Source organism: Haliotis rufescens, unplaced genomic scaffold, assembly GCF_023055435.1.
Source record: "Haliotis rufescens isolate VD_foot unplaced genomic scaffold, xgHalRufe1.0.p SCAF_14, whole genome shotgun sequence".
Classification (NCBI taxonomy): domain Eukaryota; kingdom Metazoa; phylum Mollusca; class Gastropoda; order Lepetellida; family Haliotidae; genus Haliotis; species Haliotis rufescens.
The window spans coordinates 6,952,223-6,971,762 of record NW_025963824.1 but is presented as its reverse complement, the minus strand read 5'-3'; the positions used below and the strand labels follow the sequence as shown (position 1 = coordinate 6,971,762).

General features: G+C 46.5%; 1 protein-coding gene across 6 annotated transcripts in view; it reads right to left on the bottom strand.

Annotated features, from left to right (window-relative positions):
- Positions 1-204: 204 nt before the first annotated feature.
- The window catches only part of LOC124112896 (synaptic vesicle glycoprotein 2B-like), an 81,077-nt gene continuing 61,741 nt past the window's right edge, over positions 205-19,540 (bottom strand). For all 6 annotated transcript variants that reach the window (XM_048395705.1, XM_048395708.1, XM_048395703.1 and 3 more), the window contains 6 exons: positions 17,609-17,683; positions 15,223-15,321; positions 11,003-11,091; positions 7,442-7,689; positions 3,746-3,905; positions 205-1,012 (listed from right to left, as the gene is read on the bottom strand). In XM_048395705.1, the coding sequence (XP_048251662.1) occupies positions 829-1,012; positions 3,746-3,905; positions 7,442-7,689; positions 11,003-11,091; positions 15,223-15,321; positions 17,609-17,683 (855 nt within the window). In that variant the 3' untranslated portion in view covers positions 205-828. The remainder of the gene's footprint in view (positions 1,013-3,745; positions 3,906-7,441; positions 7,690-11,002; positions 11,092-15,222; positions 15,322-17,608; positions 17,684-19,540) is intronic.

Below are 19,540 nucleotides of genomic sequence, written 5' to 3'. Positions count from 1 at the left end.
AAATTACTCATATTCAAGTGATATAATACTGGTTTGATGACGTCATAGAACCTTGAATGCACCTTTTGTCTGATGCAGGATTAGTGTGTAAAGTTTGGAAATCACGTGCAGCATATTTTGATAAGAATACTTTTTATAACCAGACAGTGTAATTACAAGATTACGTACTCCAGTACGGATTTGTTGACACGGTGATGTCTTTTGTTCGGGGAAAAAACATTTTAAAAAATGGAAAAATAGTGGGCACTTAACTCAAGAAAATACGGTAACCACTCTCTGACAACACATGACTGATTAAATGGTACACTTTGGAAACATCTCTTCTTAACGTACATACTTCTCTATATGTTTCTATGGTTTGTGTTTCTTTTGACGGTGAGTATATATACTATCTTCCTACAACACAACACACAGCAAAACCCTGTTATCCAGACAGTATCATCCAGTGAAATCACACCTCTTAAAACATTGATTAATGCATCACTGTTAAATATTTTGACATTCTTTGATAAAAGAAATTGTCCCCAAAACAGTATTCGGGACGGAGGCGTTTTCACTATATAAAATAAAAAACACACAGCATTCCGATTGAGGGTGTTCCCTAACTTGTTTTGAGTAGTATATGTCAACTTTTCTTGTAGACAGTAGTCATCGAGAAAACAATATTCCCGATTAATGTGGTTTCACTGGATAACAGAAAACATTCAACATGACTACTCTCCCATAAACTAGCACAGGCTAAAGCTCCATACAGTTCCTCTTTACCCTGTCTCCAAGGCAATCTCTATATAAAGATGTGGAGTAAGTGATGTTTGGAGATTCTGCACATCAGTGAATGTCGATGCCAGTGGTGTTTGGGAGTTTGATGGCAGTCAGGCCGCCCACACACAGCAACACAGCAACCATGATCATGGGTATAGCGCAATGGATATCTACCAGTTCCCCGAATATCACGTTGCCGAGGATTGCACCGATACGAGCCACGCCCGTCTGGACACCGAATGCCGTAGTTCTGTAACGAATGTTAATACAGTTTAGGAGATGAGGCGTATTCCACAAAAAGTTATTTGAACTAAAACCACAGAAACTGTTTGACCTCAACACTGACCTTGCATTGCCAAGATTACATTGGGTTTAGTTCAAAGAACAGTCCAAGCATCATAGTTATTTAAACTCCCCCCCAAAAACATCAGTGGACCAATCTTGCAGCACCAAGATCCGATTGAGGTTTGGTTCGCAGTAGAAGACTAAATTCACATTAACTAAACATGAACTTACCTTGCAATCAACTAAACGTGAAATCCCCTTGTAATCAACTAAACGTGAAATCCCCTTGCAATCAACTAAACGTGAAATTCCCTTGTAATCAACTAAACGTGAAATCCCCTTGTAATGTAATCAACAATGGAAATGTAATAAGATAAAATGAAATGGATTTGAAACTTAAAATGAATTCTTCTAATTCACTATTTTGTAACTTAGAGAGAGATATCTATTTACTACTTGCACATATGAACGCCAGAAGCCAACTGAAATTCACTGTTTGCAGAGCGTGCGCATTTTACACTCATCCAGCAAGAAGCACGTGCTGCATGCCAACTTTAACGCTTTCCGCGAAGCTGTTGTGTACCCATGAATCCACCACTGTGTCCAGGAACATGACACTGTGTTTTGGGGAAGAACTGGAGAACTATGTACCTGATGTTGGTGGGGAAGAACTAGAGAACTATGTACCTGATGTTGGTGGGGGAAGAACTGGAGAACTATGTACCTGATGTTGGTGGGGAAGAACTAGAGAACTATGTACCTGATGTTGGTGGGGAAGAACTAGAGAACTATGTACCTGATGTTGGTGGGGAAGAACTAGAGAACTATGTACCTGATGTTGGTGGGGAAGAACTAGAGAACTATGTACCTGATGTTGGTCGGGAAGAACTAGAGAACTATGTACCTGATGTTGGTGGGGAAGAACTGGAGAACTATGTACCTGATGTTGGTGGGGAAGAACTAGAGAACTATGTACCTGACGTTGGTGGGGAAGAACTAGAGAACTATGTACCTGATGTTGGTGGGGAAGAACTAGAGAACTATGTACCTGATGTTGGTGGGGAAGAACTAGAGAACTATGTACCTGATGTTGGTGGGGAAGAACTAGAGAACTATGTACCTGATGTTGGTGGGGAAGAACTAGAGAACTATGTACCTGATGTTGGTCGGGAAGAACTAGAGAACTATGTACCTGATGTTGGTGGGGAAGAACTGGAGAACTATGTACCTGATGTTGGTGGGGAAGAACTAGAGAACTATGTACCTGACGTTGGTGGGGAAGAACTAGAGAACTATGTACCTGATGTTGGTGGGGAAGAACTAGAGAACTATGTACCTGATGTTGGTCGGGAAGAACTAGAGAACTATGTACCTGATGTTGGTGGGGAAGAACTGGAGAACTATGTACCTGATGTTGGTGGGGAAGAACTAGAGAACTATGTACCTGATGTTGGTTGGGAAGAACTAGAGAGCTATGTACCTGATGTTGGTGGGGAAGAACTAGAGAACTATGTACCTGATGTTGGTGGGGAAGAACTGGAGAACTAGGTACCTGATGTTGGTGGGGAAGAACTGGAGAACTATGTACCTGATGTTGGTGGGGAAGAACTAGAGAACTATGTACCTGATGTTGGTCGGGAAGAACTAGAGAACTATGTACCTGATGTTGGTGGGGAAGAACTGGAGAACTATGTACCTGATGTTGGTGGGGAAGAACTAGAGAACTAGGTACCTGATGTTGGTGGGGAAGAACTAGAGAACTATGTACCTGATGTTGGTGGGGAAGAACTAGAGAACTGTATACCTGATGTTGGTGGGGAAGAACTAGAGAGCTATGTACCTGATGTTGGTCGGGAAGAACTAGAGAACTGTATACCTGATGTTGGCTGGAAGAACTAGAGACTGTGTACCTGATGTTGGGGGGGAAGAACTAGAGAGCTATGTACCTGATGTTGGTCGGGAAGAACTAGAGAACTGTATACCTGATGTTGGTCGGGAAGAACTAGAGAGCTATGTACCTGATGTTGGTCGGGAAGAACTAGAGAACTGTATACCTGATGTTGGTGGGGAAGAACTAGAGACTGTGTACCTGATGTTGGTGGGGAAGAACTAGAGAGCTATGTACCTGATGTTGGTCGGGAAGAACTAGAGAACTGTATACCTGATGTTGGCTGGAAGAACTAGAGACTGTGTACCTGATGTTGGGGGGGAAGAACTAGAGAGCTATGTACCTGATGTTGGTCGGGAAGAACTAGAGAACTGTATACCTGATGTTGGTCGGGAAGAACTAGAGAGCTATGTACCTGATGTTGGTCGGGAAGAACTAGAGAACTGTATACCTGATGTTGGTGGGGAAGAACTAGAGACTGTGTACCTGATGTTGGTCGGGAAGAACTAGAGAACTGTATACCTGATGTTGGTCGGGAAGAACTAGAGAGCTATGTACCCGATGTTGGTCGGGAAGAACTAGAGAACTGTGTGCCTTATGTTGGGGGGGGAAGAACTAGAGACTGTGTACCTGATGTTGGTCGTGAAGAACTGGAGAACTATGTACCTGATGTTGGTGGGGAAGAACTGGAGAATTGTATACCTGATGTTGGTGTGGAAGAACTAGAGAACTGTATACCTGATGTTGGCGTGGAAGAACTAGAGAACTATGTACCTGATGTTGGTGTGGAAGAACTAGAAAACAACATACCTGACGTTGGTGGGGAAGAGCTCTGTTGAGAGCACGTCGAGTGCGTTCCAGCCGATCGTAGACACAGCACCAAACACACACGATATTGCTACATTCTGCACCCTGGTCTGTACGAACCAGATGAAGAACACGGCCAGCCCTGATATACACATGCTGGAGGCTGCAAGAATACTGTAGACTTAGCATGGGGAGGTAGCCAGGTACAAGCAAAGAGGAAATGGCATTGTCTCCCCTGAACAGTGTGTGTGTTTTCGTGTGTGTTTGTGTGTCTGTGTATATGTGCGTTTGTTTGTGTGTACGTGTAAGTGTGTGTGTGTGTACTTGTGTGTATGTATGTACGTGTGTGTGTGTGTGCGCGCGTGTGTGTGTGTACGTGTTTGTGTGTGTGTAAGTGTGTGCATGTGTGTTTGTGTGTGCATGTGTCTGTGTGTGTGTGTACGTGTGTGTGCGTGTGTTCGTGTGTTCATCTGTACAAGCAAAAAGGAACAGGGATTGTCTCCCTTTTTTATTTCTTAACACCGCACTCAGCAATATTAAAGCTTTAGGATAGCAGCCTGTAAATAAGTGATTGAATTTGTGAGGAACAAAACGTCAGGATACATTGTCAAGCCATAAACCAAGTCACCACGCCTGACAGCATGATCCATTTTGAAGAACCCTAGCTCTGTGTAGGGACAAGTTAATATCAAACTCACAGTTAAAGTACACAGATCAGTACACAGTTAAAGTTAACATAGCTTAGTGCGTGAAAGAAGTATGATTTTCTGGCAAGTTTTTCAAAATGAATATGACTATGAACAGGCCTCAAAGTACTTTTTTCCAGGTAGCCAGTGGCAAAATTTAGAAGTCAAGCCAATATTGTAGGTGGCCAAAAGCATTTGAAATTATCTTTTATCAAACAACTAGTATATGTACAAGTCAGCACTAGTCTTGGAATTGTACATTAGTGGAAACTGTACTTGAGTTTTGTTATTTGTGACTCAAACAATGATGCAATTTATGTTACTAGATTATGTAGGTATATCCTTGCTTATCCAATAATTTATAAACTATCAACTAAAATACAATACTAGTTGCATTAATATTGATGCATTTCAGCTTATTGTTGACTTTAGCAGGAATTATTTGTGAATACAATTAGTAGCAGACATGTTTAAATGTGTCTACATATGTGTAGCAATAGATTTTAGTCGCCACAAGATATTTTGAAAAGTAGTCATTTGGCTACCTCTGAATTTTAGACAGTAGACAAATTGAAATTTAGGTCGCATTGGCCACCGTTTTAGTCGTTACTTTGAGGCCTGCTATAAATATGATTGTTGTTGTTGTTGGTTTGTTGTTTAACGCCACACTCGGCAATATTCCAGCTATATGACGGCGGTGTGTAAATAATCAAGTCTGGACCAGACAATCCCGTGATTGATATCATGATCATCAATGCACACAATTTGGATCGATGACATGCACCAACCAAGTCAGCGAGCCTGACCACCCGATCTCGTTAGTCGCCTTTTACGACAAGCAAAGTCACCTTTTTCGGCAAGCAAGGGTTGCTGAAGACCTATTCTACCCCGGAATCTTCACAGGTCCTATAAATATGAATTATGGAGAGAGGGAGGGATGGAGAGAGGGAGGGATGGGATGGAGAGAGGTAGGGATGGAGGGGGGGATGGAGAGAGGGATGGAGAGAGGAGGGATGGGATGGAGAGAGGGAGGGATGGAGAGAGGGATGGAGAGAGGAGGGATTGGATGGAGAGAGAGATGGAGAGAGGAGGGATGGAGAGAGGGATGGGATGGAGAGAGGAGGATGGGATGGAGAGAGGAGATGGGATGGAGAGAGGGAGGGATGGAGAGATGGGATGGAGAGAGGGATGGAGAGAGGAGGGATGGGATGGATGGAGAGAGAGGGGGATGGAGAGAGGAGGGATGGGATGGAGAGAGGGAGGGATGAAGAGAGGAAGGGATGGAGAGGGGATGGAGAGAGGGAGGGATGGGATGGAGAGAGGTAGGGATGGAGAGAGGGAGGGAATGAGAGAGGGATGGAGAGAGGAGGGATGGGATGGAGAGAGTGATGGAGAGAGGAGGGATGGGATGGAGAGAGGGAGGGATGGAGGGGATGGAGAGAGGGAGGGATGGGATGGGGAGAGGTAGGGTTTGAGGGGGGATGGAGAGAGGGATGGAGAGAGGGAGGGATGGAGAGAGGGATGGAGAGAGGAGGGATGGGATGGAGAGAGGGATGGAGAGAGGAGGGATGGAGAGAGGGATGGGATGGAGAGAGGAGGGATGGGATGGAGAGAGGAGGGATGGGATGGAGAGAGGGAGGGATGGAGAGAGGAGAGATGGGATGGAGAGAGGGATGGAGAGAGGAGAGATGGGATGGAGAGAGGGAAGGATGGAGAGAGAGAGGGATGGAGAGAGGAGGGATGGGTTTGAGAGAGGGAGGGAGGGGGGATGGAGAGAGGGAGGGATGGGATGGAGAGAGGGATGGAAAGAGGGAGGGATGGAGGGGATGGAGAGAGGGAGGGATGGGATGGAGAGAGGTAGGGATGGGATGGAGAGAGGTAGGGATGGAGAGAGGGAGGGATGGAGGGGGATGGAGAGAGGGAGGGATGGGATAGAGAGAGGGAGGGATGGAGAGAGGGAGGGATGGAGGGGGGATGGAGAGAGGGAGGGATGGGATTGAGAGAGGGAGGGATCGAGGGGGGATGGAGAGAGGGAGGGATGGAGGGGGGATGGAGAGAGGGAGGGATGGGATGGAGAGAGGGAGGGATGGAGGGGGATGGAGAGAGGGAGGGATGGGATGGAGAGAGGGATGGAGAGAGGAGAGATGGGATGGAGAGAGGGAAGGATGGAGAGAGAGAGGGATGGAGAGAGGAGGGATGGGATGGAGAGAGGGAGGGATGGAGGGGGGATGGAGAGAGGTAGGGATGGGATGGAGAGAGGTAGGGATGGAGAGAGGGAGGGATGGAGGGGGATGGAGAGAGGGAGGGATGGAGAGAGGGAGGGATGGGATGGAGAGAGGGAGGGATGGAGAGAGGAGGGATGGGATGGAGAGAGGGAGGGATGGAGGGGGGATGGAGTGAGGGAGGGATTGGGTGGAGAGAGGGATGGAAAGAGGGAGGGATGGAGGGGATGCAGAGAGGGAGGGATGGGATGGAGAGAGGTAGGGATGGGATGGAGAGAGGTAGGGATGGAGAGAGGGAGGGATGGAGGGGGATGGAGAGAGGGAGGGATGGGATGGAGAGAGGGAGGGATGGAGAGAGGGAGGGATGGAGGGGGGATGGAAAGAGGGAGGGATGGGATGGAGAGAGGGAGGGATCAAGGGGGATGGAGAGAGGGAGGGATGGAGGGGGGATGGAGAGAGGGAGGGATGGGATGGAGAGAGGGAGGGATGGAGGGGGATGGAGAGAGGGAGGGATGGGATGGAGAGAGGGATGGAAAGAGGGAGGGATGGAGGGGGATGGAGAGAGGGAGGGATGGGATGGAGAGAGGGAGGGTGGGATGGAGAGAGGTAGGGATGGAGAGAGGGAGGGATGGAAGGGGATGGAGGGGGATGGAGAGAGGGAGGGATGGAGGGGGGATTGAGAGAGGGAGGAATGGGATGGAGAGAGGGATGGATGGAGAGAGGGATGGAGAGAGGGAGGGATGGAGGCCTGCTATAAATATGAATCCCTATTTCTGAAACCAACAACTTACACAGAAGCAGTTTTCTTCCCAGCTTGTCCATAAGGAAAATGGTGAACAGGTTTCCAGGGAGGTTGGAAACAGCTGTCAGGAAGCCCTCCAGGAAGACAGTGTTACTGGGTCCCTCGCACGTGTCGCTGCTCGGGCTGACTGTGGAGTTGCTGATTGTTGTGTTGACGGGACCGGGGTCACATGGCGTCCCCCCAAACTTCTCAATCCGACTGAACAGCTCGGGGAACCACATGAACAGCCCGTAGTACCTGTGGTGTAGACAGCAGGTGAGTGGAGGAGGGAAGGAGAGAGGAGGGATGGACAGAGGGAGGGGGGTGGAGAGAAGAGGGATAGAGAGGGACGGAGGGAGGGAGGGATGGAGAGAGGGAGGGATGGAGGGAGGGATGGATGGAGAGAAGAGGGATGGAGAGAGGGAGGGATAGAGGGAGAGGGGGAGTGAGGGAGGGGAAGTGAGTGATTAGGAGAGGGAGGGAGGGATAGGGGGAGGGAAGGAAAGAGGGATGGATTGAGTGAGGGATGGAGTGAGGGATGGATAGAGAGAGGGATGGAGTGAGGGATGGATAGAGAGAGGAATGGAGTGAGGGAGGGGTAGATTGAGGGAGGGAGGGATGGAGGGAGGGATAGAGAGAGGGGTGGAAAGAGGGAGGGATGGAGTGAGGGATAGAGAGAGGGATGGAAAGAGGAAGGGATGGAGTGAGGGAGGGATGGATTGAGAGAGGGAGGGATGGAGGGAGGGAGGGATGGAGGGGGATGTTGGAGAGAAGAGGGATAGAGAGAGGGAGGGAGGGAGGGAGGGATAGAGGGAGGGAAGGAGGGAGGGATAGAGAGAGGGATGGAGGGAGGGAGGGATGGAGAGAAGAGGGATGGAGGGAGGGAGGGATGGACAGAGGAGGGTGGAGAGAAGAGGGATAGAGAGAGGGAGGGAGGGAGGGAGGGATGGAGGGAAGAGTGATGGAGAGAGGAGGGATGGACAGAGGGAGGGGGGTGGAGAGAAGAGGGATAGAGAGGGACGGAGGGAGGGAGGGATGGAGAGAAGAGGGATGGAGAGAGGGAGGGATAGAGGGAGAGGGGAGTGAGGGAGGGGAAGTGAGTGATTAGGAGAGGGAAGGAGGGAGGGATAGGGGGAGGGAAGGAAAGAGGGATGGATGGAGTGAGGGATGGATAGAGAGAGGGATGGAGTGAGGGATGGAGGGAAGAGTGATGGAGAGAGGAGGGATGGACAGAGGGAGGGGGGTGGAGAGAAGAGGGATAGAGAGGGACGGAGGGAGGGAGGGATGGAGAGAAGAGGGATGGAGGGAGGGATGGAGATGGGATGGATGGAGAGAAGAGGGATGGAGAGAGGGAGGGATGGAGAGAGGGATGGATGGAGAGAGGGAGGGATGGAGAGTGATGGAGGGAGGGATGGATGGAGAGAGGGAGGGATGGAGGGATGGAGGGAGGGATGGAGAGAGGGGTCTGGAGAGAAGAGGGATGGAGAAAGGGAGGGATGGACAGAGGGAGGGACGGACAGAGGAGGGATAGACAGACGGAGGGATGGACAGAGGGGGCTGAAGAGAAGAGGGATGGAGGGAGGGAGTGAGGGATGGATAGAGGGAGGGATGGAGGGAGGGATGGAGAGAGGGGGCTGGAGAGAAGAGGGATGGAGAGAGGGAGAGACAGAGGGAGGGATGGACAGAGGGAGGGATGGACAGAGGGAGGCTGGAGAGAAGAGGGATGGAGGGATGGAGGGAGTGAGGGAGGGATGGAGAGGGGAGGGATAGAGGGAGTTGGTTGGTTGGTTGGTTTGTTGTTTAACGCCACACGCCATAGCAATATACTAGCTATATGACGGCGGTCTGTAAATAATCGCGTCTGGACCAGACAATCCAGTGCTTGATATGATGAGCATGGATCTACACAATTGGGATCGATGACATGTATCAACCAAAGCAGCGAGCCTAACCCCCCGATCCCTTTAGTCGCCTTTTACGACAAGCATAGTCGCCTTTTACGGCAAGCGTGTGTTGCTGAAGATCTATTCTACCCGGAATCTTCACGGGTCGGATGGAGGGAGTGAGGGATTGAGAGAGAGATGGATGGATAGATGGATAGAGGAGCTATCGAGCGAGGGGTGGAGGGAGGGGAAGTTAGGTTGGGATGGTTGAGGGAGAGGGAGACAGGAATGATGGAGTGAGGGATGAAGGGAGTGAGGGATGGAGAGATGGATGGTGAGAGGGAGGGATGGAGAGAGTGATGGATGGAGAAGAAGGGATGGAGAGAGGGAGGAGGGATGGAGAGAGGAGGGATGGAGAGAGGGAGGGATGGAGAGAGTGATGGATGGAGAAGAGAAAGGGATCGAGAGAGAGAGGGATGGAGAGAGGGAAGGATGGAGAGAGGGAGGGATGGAGAGAGGAGGGATGGAGAGAGTGATGGATGGAGAAGAGGAAGGGATGGAGAGAGGGAGGAGGGATGGAGAGAGGGAGGGATGGAGAAGAGGAAGGGATGGAGAGAGGGAAGAGGGATGGAGAGAGGAGGGATGGAGAGAATGAGGGATGGAGAAGAGGAAGGGATGGAGAGAGGGAGGAGGGATGGAGAGAGGAGGGATGGAGAGAATGAGGGATGGAGAAGAGGAAGGGATGGAGGGAGTGAGGAGGGATGGAGAGAGGAGGGATGGAGAGAATGAGGGATGGAGAAGAGGAAGGGATGGAGGGAGTGAGGAGGGATGGAGAGAGGAGGGATGGAGAGAATGAGGGATGGACAAGAGGAAGGGATGGAGGGAGTGAGGAGGGATGGAGAGAGGAGGGATGGAGAGAGTGATGGATGGAGAAGAGGAAGGGATGGAGAGAGGGAGGAGGGATGGAGAGAGGAGGGATGGAGAGAGTGATGGATGGAGAAGAAGGGATGGAGAGAGGGAGGAGGGATGGAGAGAGGGAGGGATGGAGAGAGTGATGGATGGAGAAGAGGAAGGGATGGAGAGAGGGAGAGGGATGGAGAGAGGAGGGATGGAGAGAAAGGGATGGAGAAGAGGAAGGGATGGAGGGAGTGAGGGATGGATTGAGAGAGGGAGGATGGAGAGAGGGATGGAGGGATGGAGAGAGAGAAGGCACAGATGAGGGTAAGGGAGGATTGGAAGTGTGTGATGGAAAGAGGGAATGGATCAGGAGGGAAGTCTGATTGTTGTTTAACGCCGCACTCAGCAATTTTCCAGCTATATGACGGCAATCTGTAAATAATCCAGTGATTGACATCCTCAGCATCGATCTATGCAATTTGGATACAATGACATGCATCAAACCAACTCAGCGAGCCTTACCACCGGCTCCCGTTAGTCGCCTCTTACGATAAGCACATTGGAGGGGAAGTGAGTGAGTGAGGGAAGGAAGGGAGAGAGGAAAGGAGGGAGGAAAGGACGGTGAGTCAGGAGGAAATGATTGTCGTAGGCTCTACTTGATGCAGTTTGATATAGGAGACCACAAAACAAACCTCTTTGAAATGAGTTCTGACCTAGATTTCGTTGAAAGGACATTATTATTGCTCCTGATTGTCTCAAAAGACAATATAATGTGAGAAGCAACAACTTACCCAAAGGCAAGCGTGAAGTTGATCACCAGCAGGACGACATTGCGGCGGAGCAGCGGGGGGCGGAACAGCTCTACAGTACTGTCCAGCAGCTGCAACATATAGGGCGGGAGTCAGTCAGAGAGTCAGTCAGGGAGTCAGTCAGGGAAGGGGTCAGTCAGAGAGTCAGTCAGGGAGTCAGTCAGGGAGGGAGTCAGTCAGAAAGTCAGTCAGGGAGTCAGTCAGAGAGTCAGTCAGGGAATCAGTCAGGGAGTCAAACAGAGTCAGTGAGGGAGTCAGTCAGAGAGTCAGCCAGATAGTCAGTGAGAGAGTCAGTGAGGGAATCAGTCAAGGAGTCAGTCAAGGAGTCAGTCAGACGGTCAGGGAGTCAGTCAGAGAGTCAGTCAGAGAGTCAGTCAAAGAGTCAGTCAGTGAGGGAATCAGTCAGACAAGGAGTTAGTCAGTGAGGGAATCAGTCAAGGAGTCAGTCAGTCAATGAGTCAGTCAGTGGGGGAATCAGTCAAGGAGTTAGACAGTCAAGGACGTCGCTATATAAGTGCAATAATCTTGGACGCGACGTTAAACCCAATTTCACCATCACCTAGACAGTCAAGGAGTCACTCAGTCAAGGAGTCAGTCAGTGAGGGAATCAGTCAAGGAGTCAGTCAAGGAGTTAGTCAGTCAAGGAGTCACTCAGTCAAGGAGTCAGTCAGTGAGGGAATCAGTCAAGGAGTTAGTCAGTGAGGGAATCAGTCAGTGAGGGAATCAGTCAAGGAGTCAGTCAAGGAGTTAGTCAGTGAGGGAATCAGTCAGTGAGGGAATCAGTCAAGGAGTCAGTCAAGGAGTCAGTCAGTGAGGGAATCAGTCAAGGAGTCATTCAAGGAGTTAGTCAGTCAAGGAGTCAGTCAGTCAAGGAGTCAGTCAAGGAGTTAGTCAGTCAAGGAGTCACTCAGTCAAGGAGTCAGTCAAGGAGTCAGTCAAGGAGTTAGTCAGTCAAGGAGTCACTCAGTCAAGGAGTCACTCAGTCAAGGAGTCAGTCAGTGAGGGAATCAGTCAAGGAGTCAGTCAAGGAGTTGGTCAGTCAAGGAGTCACTCAGTCAAGGAGTCAGTCAGTGAGGGAATCAGTCACGGAGTCAGTCAAGGAGTTAGTCAGTCAAGGAGTCAGTCAGTGAGGGAATCAGTCAAGGAGTCAGTCAAAGAGTCAGTCAGTGAGGGAATCAGTCAGACAAGGAGTTAGTCAGTGAGGGAATCAGTCAAGGAGTCAGTCAGTCAACGAGTCAGTCAGTGGGGGAATCAGTCAGTCAAGGAGTTAGTCAAGGATTTAGTAAGTCAAAGAGTCAGTCAGTGAGGGAATCAGTCAGTCAAGGAGTTAGTCAAGGATTTTGTAGGTCAAGGAGTCAGCCAGTGAGGGAATCAGTCAAGGAGTCAGTCAGTGAGGGAATCAGTCAAGGAGTCAGTCAAGGAGTCACTCGGTCAAGGAGTCAGTCAGTGAGGGAATCAGTCAAGGAGTTAGTCAGTGAGGGAATCAGTCAAGGAGTCAGTCAAGGAGTTATACAGTCAAGGAGTCAGTCAGCGAGGGAATCAGTCAAGGAGTTAGACAGTCAAGGACGTCGCTATATAAGTGCAATAATCTTGGACGCGACGTTAAACCCAATTTCACCATCACCTAGACAGTCAAGGAGTCACTCAGTCAAGGAGTCAGTCAGTGAGGGAATCAGTCAAGGAGTCAGTCAAGGAGTCAGTCAGTGAGGGAATCAGTCAAGGAGTCAGTCAAGGAGTCAGTCAAGGAGTTAGTCAGTCAAGGAGTCACTCAGTCAAGGAGTCAGTCAGTGAGGGAATCAGTCAAGGAGTCAGTCAAGGAATCAGTCAGTGAGGGAATCAGTCAAGGAGTCAGTCAGTGAGGGAATCAGTCAAGGAGTCAGTCAAGGAGTCAGTCAGTGAGGGAATCAGTCAAGGAGTCAGTCAAGGAGTCAGTCAAGGAGTTAGTCAGTCAAGGAGTCACTCAGTCAAGGAGTCAGTCAGTGAGGGAATCAGTCAAGGAGTCAGTCAAGGAATCAGTCAGTGAGGGAATCAGTCAAGGAGTCAGTCAGTGAGGGAATCAGTCAAGGAGTCAGTCAAGGAGTCAGTCAAGGAGTTAGTCAGTCAAGGAGTCACTCAGTCAAGGAGTCACTCAGTCGGGGAATCAGTCAAGGAGTTAGTCAGTCAAGGAGTCACTCAGTCAAGGAGTCACTCAGTCAAGGAGTCAGTCAAGGAGTCACTCAGTCAGGGAGTCACTCAGTCAAGGAGTCACTCAGTCAAGGAGTCAGTCAAGGAGTTAGTCAGTCAAGGAGTCACTCAGTCAAGGAGTCACTCAGTCAAGGAGTCACTCAGTCAAGGAGTTAGTCAGTCAGGGAGTCACTCAGTCAAGGAGTCACTCAGTCAAGGAGTCAGTCAAGGAGTTAGTCAGTCAAGGAGTCACTCAGTCAAGGAGTCACTCAGTCAAGGAGTCAGTCAAGGAGTTAGTCAGCCAGGGAGTCAGTCAAGGAGTTAGTCAGTCAGGGAGTCAGTCAAGGAGTTAGTCAGTCAGGGAGTCAGTCAAGGAGTTAGTCAAGGAGTCAGTCAGTTAAAGACCTCTAAAACATTGATGGTCCCCAGGCTAAATAACTATCTGTGACTTGTTTCATATATGATCTTAATGCTATGATCATCATAAGTCAGTGTTAAAGAACACTTGTCTTGTTACAATTGTCTTAGCCTTAAGATAGCTTTGTGGAACGGGGCCACTTTTACTGATCGCCCATGCTGCCTTGAACTTGCCTTCAATACTTTCATCTAGATGGTACAGAGAAACATGTTTCCACATCACCAAGTATACGTACATGGGCACTCTTGGCCTTCAATACTTTCATCTAGATGGTACAGAGAAACATGTTTCCACATCAACAAGTATACGTACATGGACACACTTGGCCTTCAATACTTTCATCTAGATGGTACAGAGAAACATGTTTCCACATCAACAAGAATACCTACATGGGCACACTTGGCCTTCAATACTTTCATCTAGATGGTACAGAGAAACATGTTTCCACATCACCAAGAATACGTACATGGACACACTTGGCCTTCAATACTCTCATCTAGATGGTACAGAGAAACATGTTTCCACATCACCAAGAATACGTACATGAGCACACATGGCCTTCAATACTTTCATCTAGATGGTACAGAGAAACATGTTTCCACATCACCAAGTATACGTACATGGGCACACTTGGCCTTCAATACTTTCATCTAGATGGTACAGAGAAACATGTTTCCACATCACCAAGTATACGTACATGGGCACACTTGGCTTTCAATACTTTCATCTAGATGGTACAGAGAAACATGTTTCCACATCAACAAGAATACCTACATGGGCACACTTGGCCTTCAATACTTTCATCTAGATGGTACAGAGAAACATGTTTCCACATCAACAAGTATACGTACATGGGCACACATGGCCTTCAATACTTTCATCTAGATGGTACAGAGAAACATGTTTCCACATCACCAAGTATACGTACATGAGCACACATGGCCTTCAATACTTTCATCTAGATGGTACAGAGAAACATGTTTCCACATCACCAAGTATACGTACATGGGCACACTTGGCCTTCAATACTTTCATCTAGATGGTACAGAGAAACATGTTTCCACATCACCAAGTATACGTACATGGGCACACTTGGCCTTCAATACTTTCATCTAGATGGTACAGAGAAACATGTTTCCACATCAACAAGAATACCTACATGGGCACACTTGGCCTTCAATACTTTCATCTAGATGGTACAGAGAAACATGTTTCCACATCAACAAGTATACGTACATGGGCACACATGGCCTTCAATACTTTCATCTAGATGGTACAGAGAAACATGTTTCCACATCACCAAGTATACGTACATGGGCACACATGGCCTTCAATACTTTCATCTAGATGGTACAGAGAAACATGTTTCCACATCACCAAGTATACGTACATGAGCACACATGGCCTTCAATACTTTCATCTAGATGGTACAGAGAAACATGTTTCCACATCAACAAGTATACGTACATGGACACACTTGGCCTTCAATACTTTCATCTAGATGGTACAGAGAAACATGTTTCCACATCAACAAGAATACGTACATGGGCACACTTGGCCTTCAATACTGTCATCTAGATGGTACAGAGAAACATGTTTCCACATCACCAAGTATACGTACATGGACACACTTGGCCTTCATAGACTGCAACTTCTTGTGGTCATCAGGGCTTGACTTGTGGCTGTGTCTGTCTTCCTCAGATAACACCAGTGCTTCCACCTTGAACAGGGGACATAACCAGTGCAAAACAGGGGAGTTAACCAATGCAGATCAAGTCAGAGTTTGGAACAGGTACATACACATCAATGGCCAACTATTATTTTGCAGCTTATAGAGGTTTTTTAAGAAAATACTGAAATAAAAAAGACGTTACATACATTTTAGTTTTGTTATCAGTAGAAGGACTATTTCAACAAAACATATCATATGCACAACTTGTTATTGTAAAAATAGTTTTTTTTGTTTCTTTGTTAATTTTTCGTTTAACGCAGACCTGTCAACCCTCCCGCATTTTGCGGGAGACTCCCGCAATTTGATGAAATCTCCCAGTCTCCCGCAAGATGGACAATTTCTCCCGCAAAACAGAATTTTTTCATTATTTAAAAAAATCGCCTCCATTGTCCCGTGAGTAAAAACAATGAACGGGAAGTTTGCGTCCCGATCTGTCCGGTAGGCTCCCGGATTAGCGACCCTTATCACAGCCACCCGCAGGGGGACCCAGATGGGCCTTTGTCCAGTAATCAACTGGTAATTAAATTCATATGGTGAACGATTGAACAATGTAAACTGTTAAGAAAACTCGGATAGTCCTAACAGGTGCCTAAAGGGTTGAACTTGTAATGAAAAATCAGCCAAGTATTCATCACTTCATGAAATGAACTGTTGTCTTCGTGTTCTTAGCGTGTTTATTCTTCCATAATTTAAGAACGTAGATACATATGGCCAGTCCAGTTATACATAACTTTATTGGTTATCAGATTTGTCAGAAACTTTGTTAAAACATCAACATACCTCAAAGTTACGTCATTGAACTCTTGGAAATGAAAACAAAATATGTCCTGCAAGCGCCGTCTTCAGAAACAACACTATGCGTGATTGGTTGATTCGGTAGTCGAAATAACAATGAGTTACACGATCAGGCTTCCGCACAGATAGGATTTCAAAGTCAAAGTTTAAAGTGAAACTTATAAATTTCCTTTTGACTGACATCGTGACTTGTGTGCACAGAAAATATCAAAACAGAACTTTATCAAATTTCGCGAGAATGTGTCGTGATTATTTTACACGATTTGATTGGCTAATAGTTTGCTTGCGTCCCAGATCTGCAATCTAATTTGCATACAACAGTACTAGTCAACCAATGAGATTAATACACATCAAGGTCAGAAAGGTCAACAACGACAACGAGACTCATTTCATTCATAAATTGTAGTAAAACGTAATAGTACTTCCAAATATGGCATACTTTTCTTGGAATGGAATAACATGAACATTTCTAGGAAATTTAAGGAGCTAAGTAATGGGACTGTCAACAGACTGCCGCAGACAGAAAAAAAACCAGTATATCTTATTGAAATTAAGGGCGATGATGTTGCGTCAGGATAAATGCATTTGATATTTCTTTGGCAAATTTTGTAACCAATATCGCGCCAAATACTCAGAAAACCTGCATCGTAACGAAGCCTGACAACTGGTCGGATTGAACACGTCGTCAACTGGTCAAGCTACCGATTGTGAAATTTCAATATCTGTTAGCGTTTATCTGAGATGATCTTTGAACGAAAGTTATATGGGTAGATTGTGCTGGGTTTATTTTTGGAGGAGGAAAATGCAAACGGAAATTAAGCAAGCTGTACGTATAAGAAACTTATTGATTATTTATTGTTTCAAAATATTTGGTTTTCTTTGTAACATTATTAAAAATAAAAGTTGGAAATTATCTTATCTTCACTATCTTAAAAATCTCCCCCTTTGGAGTCAAATCTCCCCCATTTTGAAGTCAAATCTCCCACATTGTCATGATGAGGGGTTGACAGGTCTGTTAACGCGGCACTCAGCAATAATCCAGCTATATGACGGCGGTCTGTTAATAATCAAGTCTAGACCAGACAATCCAGTGAATGACATCATAAGCATCGATCTATACAATTGGGATACGATGACATGCATCAACCAAGTCAGCGCGCCAGAAAAAATGATCCTGTTAGTCGTCTCTTACGACAAGAATAGTTGCCTTTTACAGCGAGTATGGGTTGCTGAAGACCTATTCTATCCTCGATCCTCACGGGTAGTTACGGATAAAGAATAAGTTTGCATTTGATGGAATATAGAAAACTGATTTTCTATTTATTTTTCCACCCTGTTTTTAGGCTTGTCCGAATACATTAAACAATTTTGAAAAAAGGCTGTGACAAACAGAAATTTATAAATTAAGTTAAATACATTATATATATTTATATTATGAAGAGCCCTTGTTGCAGCAACGTTTTATTAAAATGCTAGCTACCTTGAAGGGTTGTCTCTCTCTGTTTCTCTCATGGACTTGCTTTAGGACATATATGGCATCCATTTCTCTCCCAACCTGAAGTCAAACAATAGTCAAACGTTACATAGATAGCATCCGTCGCTCTCCCAAACTGAAGTCAAACAATAGTTAAACATTACATAGATAGCATCCGTCACTCTCCCAAACTGAAGTCAAACAATAATCAAACATTACATAGATTGCATCCGTCTCTCTCCCAGCTTGATGTCAAACAATAGTCAAACATTACATAGATAGCATCCGTCTCTCTCCCAACCTGAAGTCAAACAATAGTCAAATGTTACATAGATAGCATCCGTCGCTCTCCCAAACTGAAGTCAAACAATAATCAAACATTACATAGATAGCATCCGTCTCTCTCCCAGCTTGATGTCAAACAATAGTCAAACATCACATAGATAGCATCCGTCTCTCTCCCAGCTTGATGTCAAACAATAGTCAAACATCACATAGATAGCATCCGTCTCTCTCCCAGCTTGATGTCAAACAATAGTCAAACATTACATAGATAGCATCCGTCGCTCTCCCAAACTGAAGTCAAACAATAGTCAAACATCACATAGATAGCATCCATCGCTCTCCCAAACTGAAGTCAAACAATAATCAAACATTACATAGATAGCATCCGTCTCTCTCCCAGCTTGATGTCAAACAATAGTCAAACATTACATAGATAGCATCCGTCGCTCTCCCAAACTGAAGTCAAACAATAATCAAACATTACATAGATAGCATCCGTCTCTCTCCCAGCTTGATGTCAAACAATAATCAAACATCACATAGATAGCATCCGTCTCTCTCCCAGCTTGATGTCAAACAATAGTCAAACATTACATAGATAGCATCCGTCTCTCTCCCAGCTTGATGTCAAACAATAGTCAAACATCACATAGATAGCATCCGTCTCTCTCCCAACCTGAAGTCAAACAATAATCAAAAAATCACATAGATAGCATCCGTCTCTCTCCCAGCTTGATGTCAAACAATAGTCAAACATCACACAGATAGCATCCGTCTCTCTCAGCCTGAAGTCAAACAATAGTCAAATGTTACATAAATAGCATCCGTCTCTCTCCCAACCTGAAGTCAAACAATAGTCAAACATCACATAGATAGCATCCGTCTCTCTCCCAGCTTGATGTCAAACAATAGTCAAACATTACATAGATGGCATCCGTCGCTCTCCCAACCTGAAGTCAAACAATAGTCAAACGTTACATAGATAGCATCCGTCGCTCTCCCAAACTGAAGTCAAACAATAATCAAACATTACATAGATAGCATCCGTCTCTCTCCCAGCTTGATGTCAAACAATAGTCAAACATTACATAGATAGCATCCGTCGCTCTCCCAAACTGAAGTCAAACAATAATCAAACATTACATAGATAGCATCCGTCTCTCTCCCAGCTTGATGTCAAACAATAGTCAAACATCACATAGATAGCATCCGTCTCTCTACCAGCTTGATGTCAAACAATAGTCAAACATCACATAGATAGCATCCGTCTCTCTCCCAGCTTGATGTCAAACAATAATCAAACATCACATAGATAGCATCCGTCTCTCTCCCAGCTTGATGTCAAACAATAGTCAAACATCACATAGATAGCATCCGTCTCTCTCCCAGCTTAATGTCAAACAATAGTCAAACATCACATAGATAGCATCCGTCGCTCTCCCAACCTGAAGTCAAACAATAATCAAACATCACATAGATAGCATCCGTCTCTCTCCCAGCTTGATGTCAAACAATAGTCAAACATCACACAGATAGCATCCGTCTCTCTCAGCCTGAAGTCAAACAATAGTCAAATGTTACATAAATAGCATCCGTCTCTCTCCCAACCTGAAGTCAAACAATAGTCAAAAATCACATAGATAGCATCCGTCT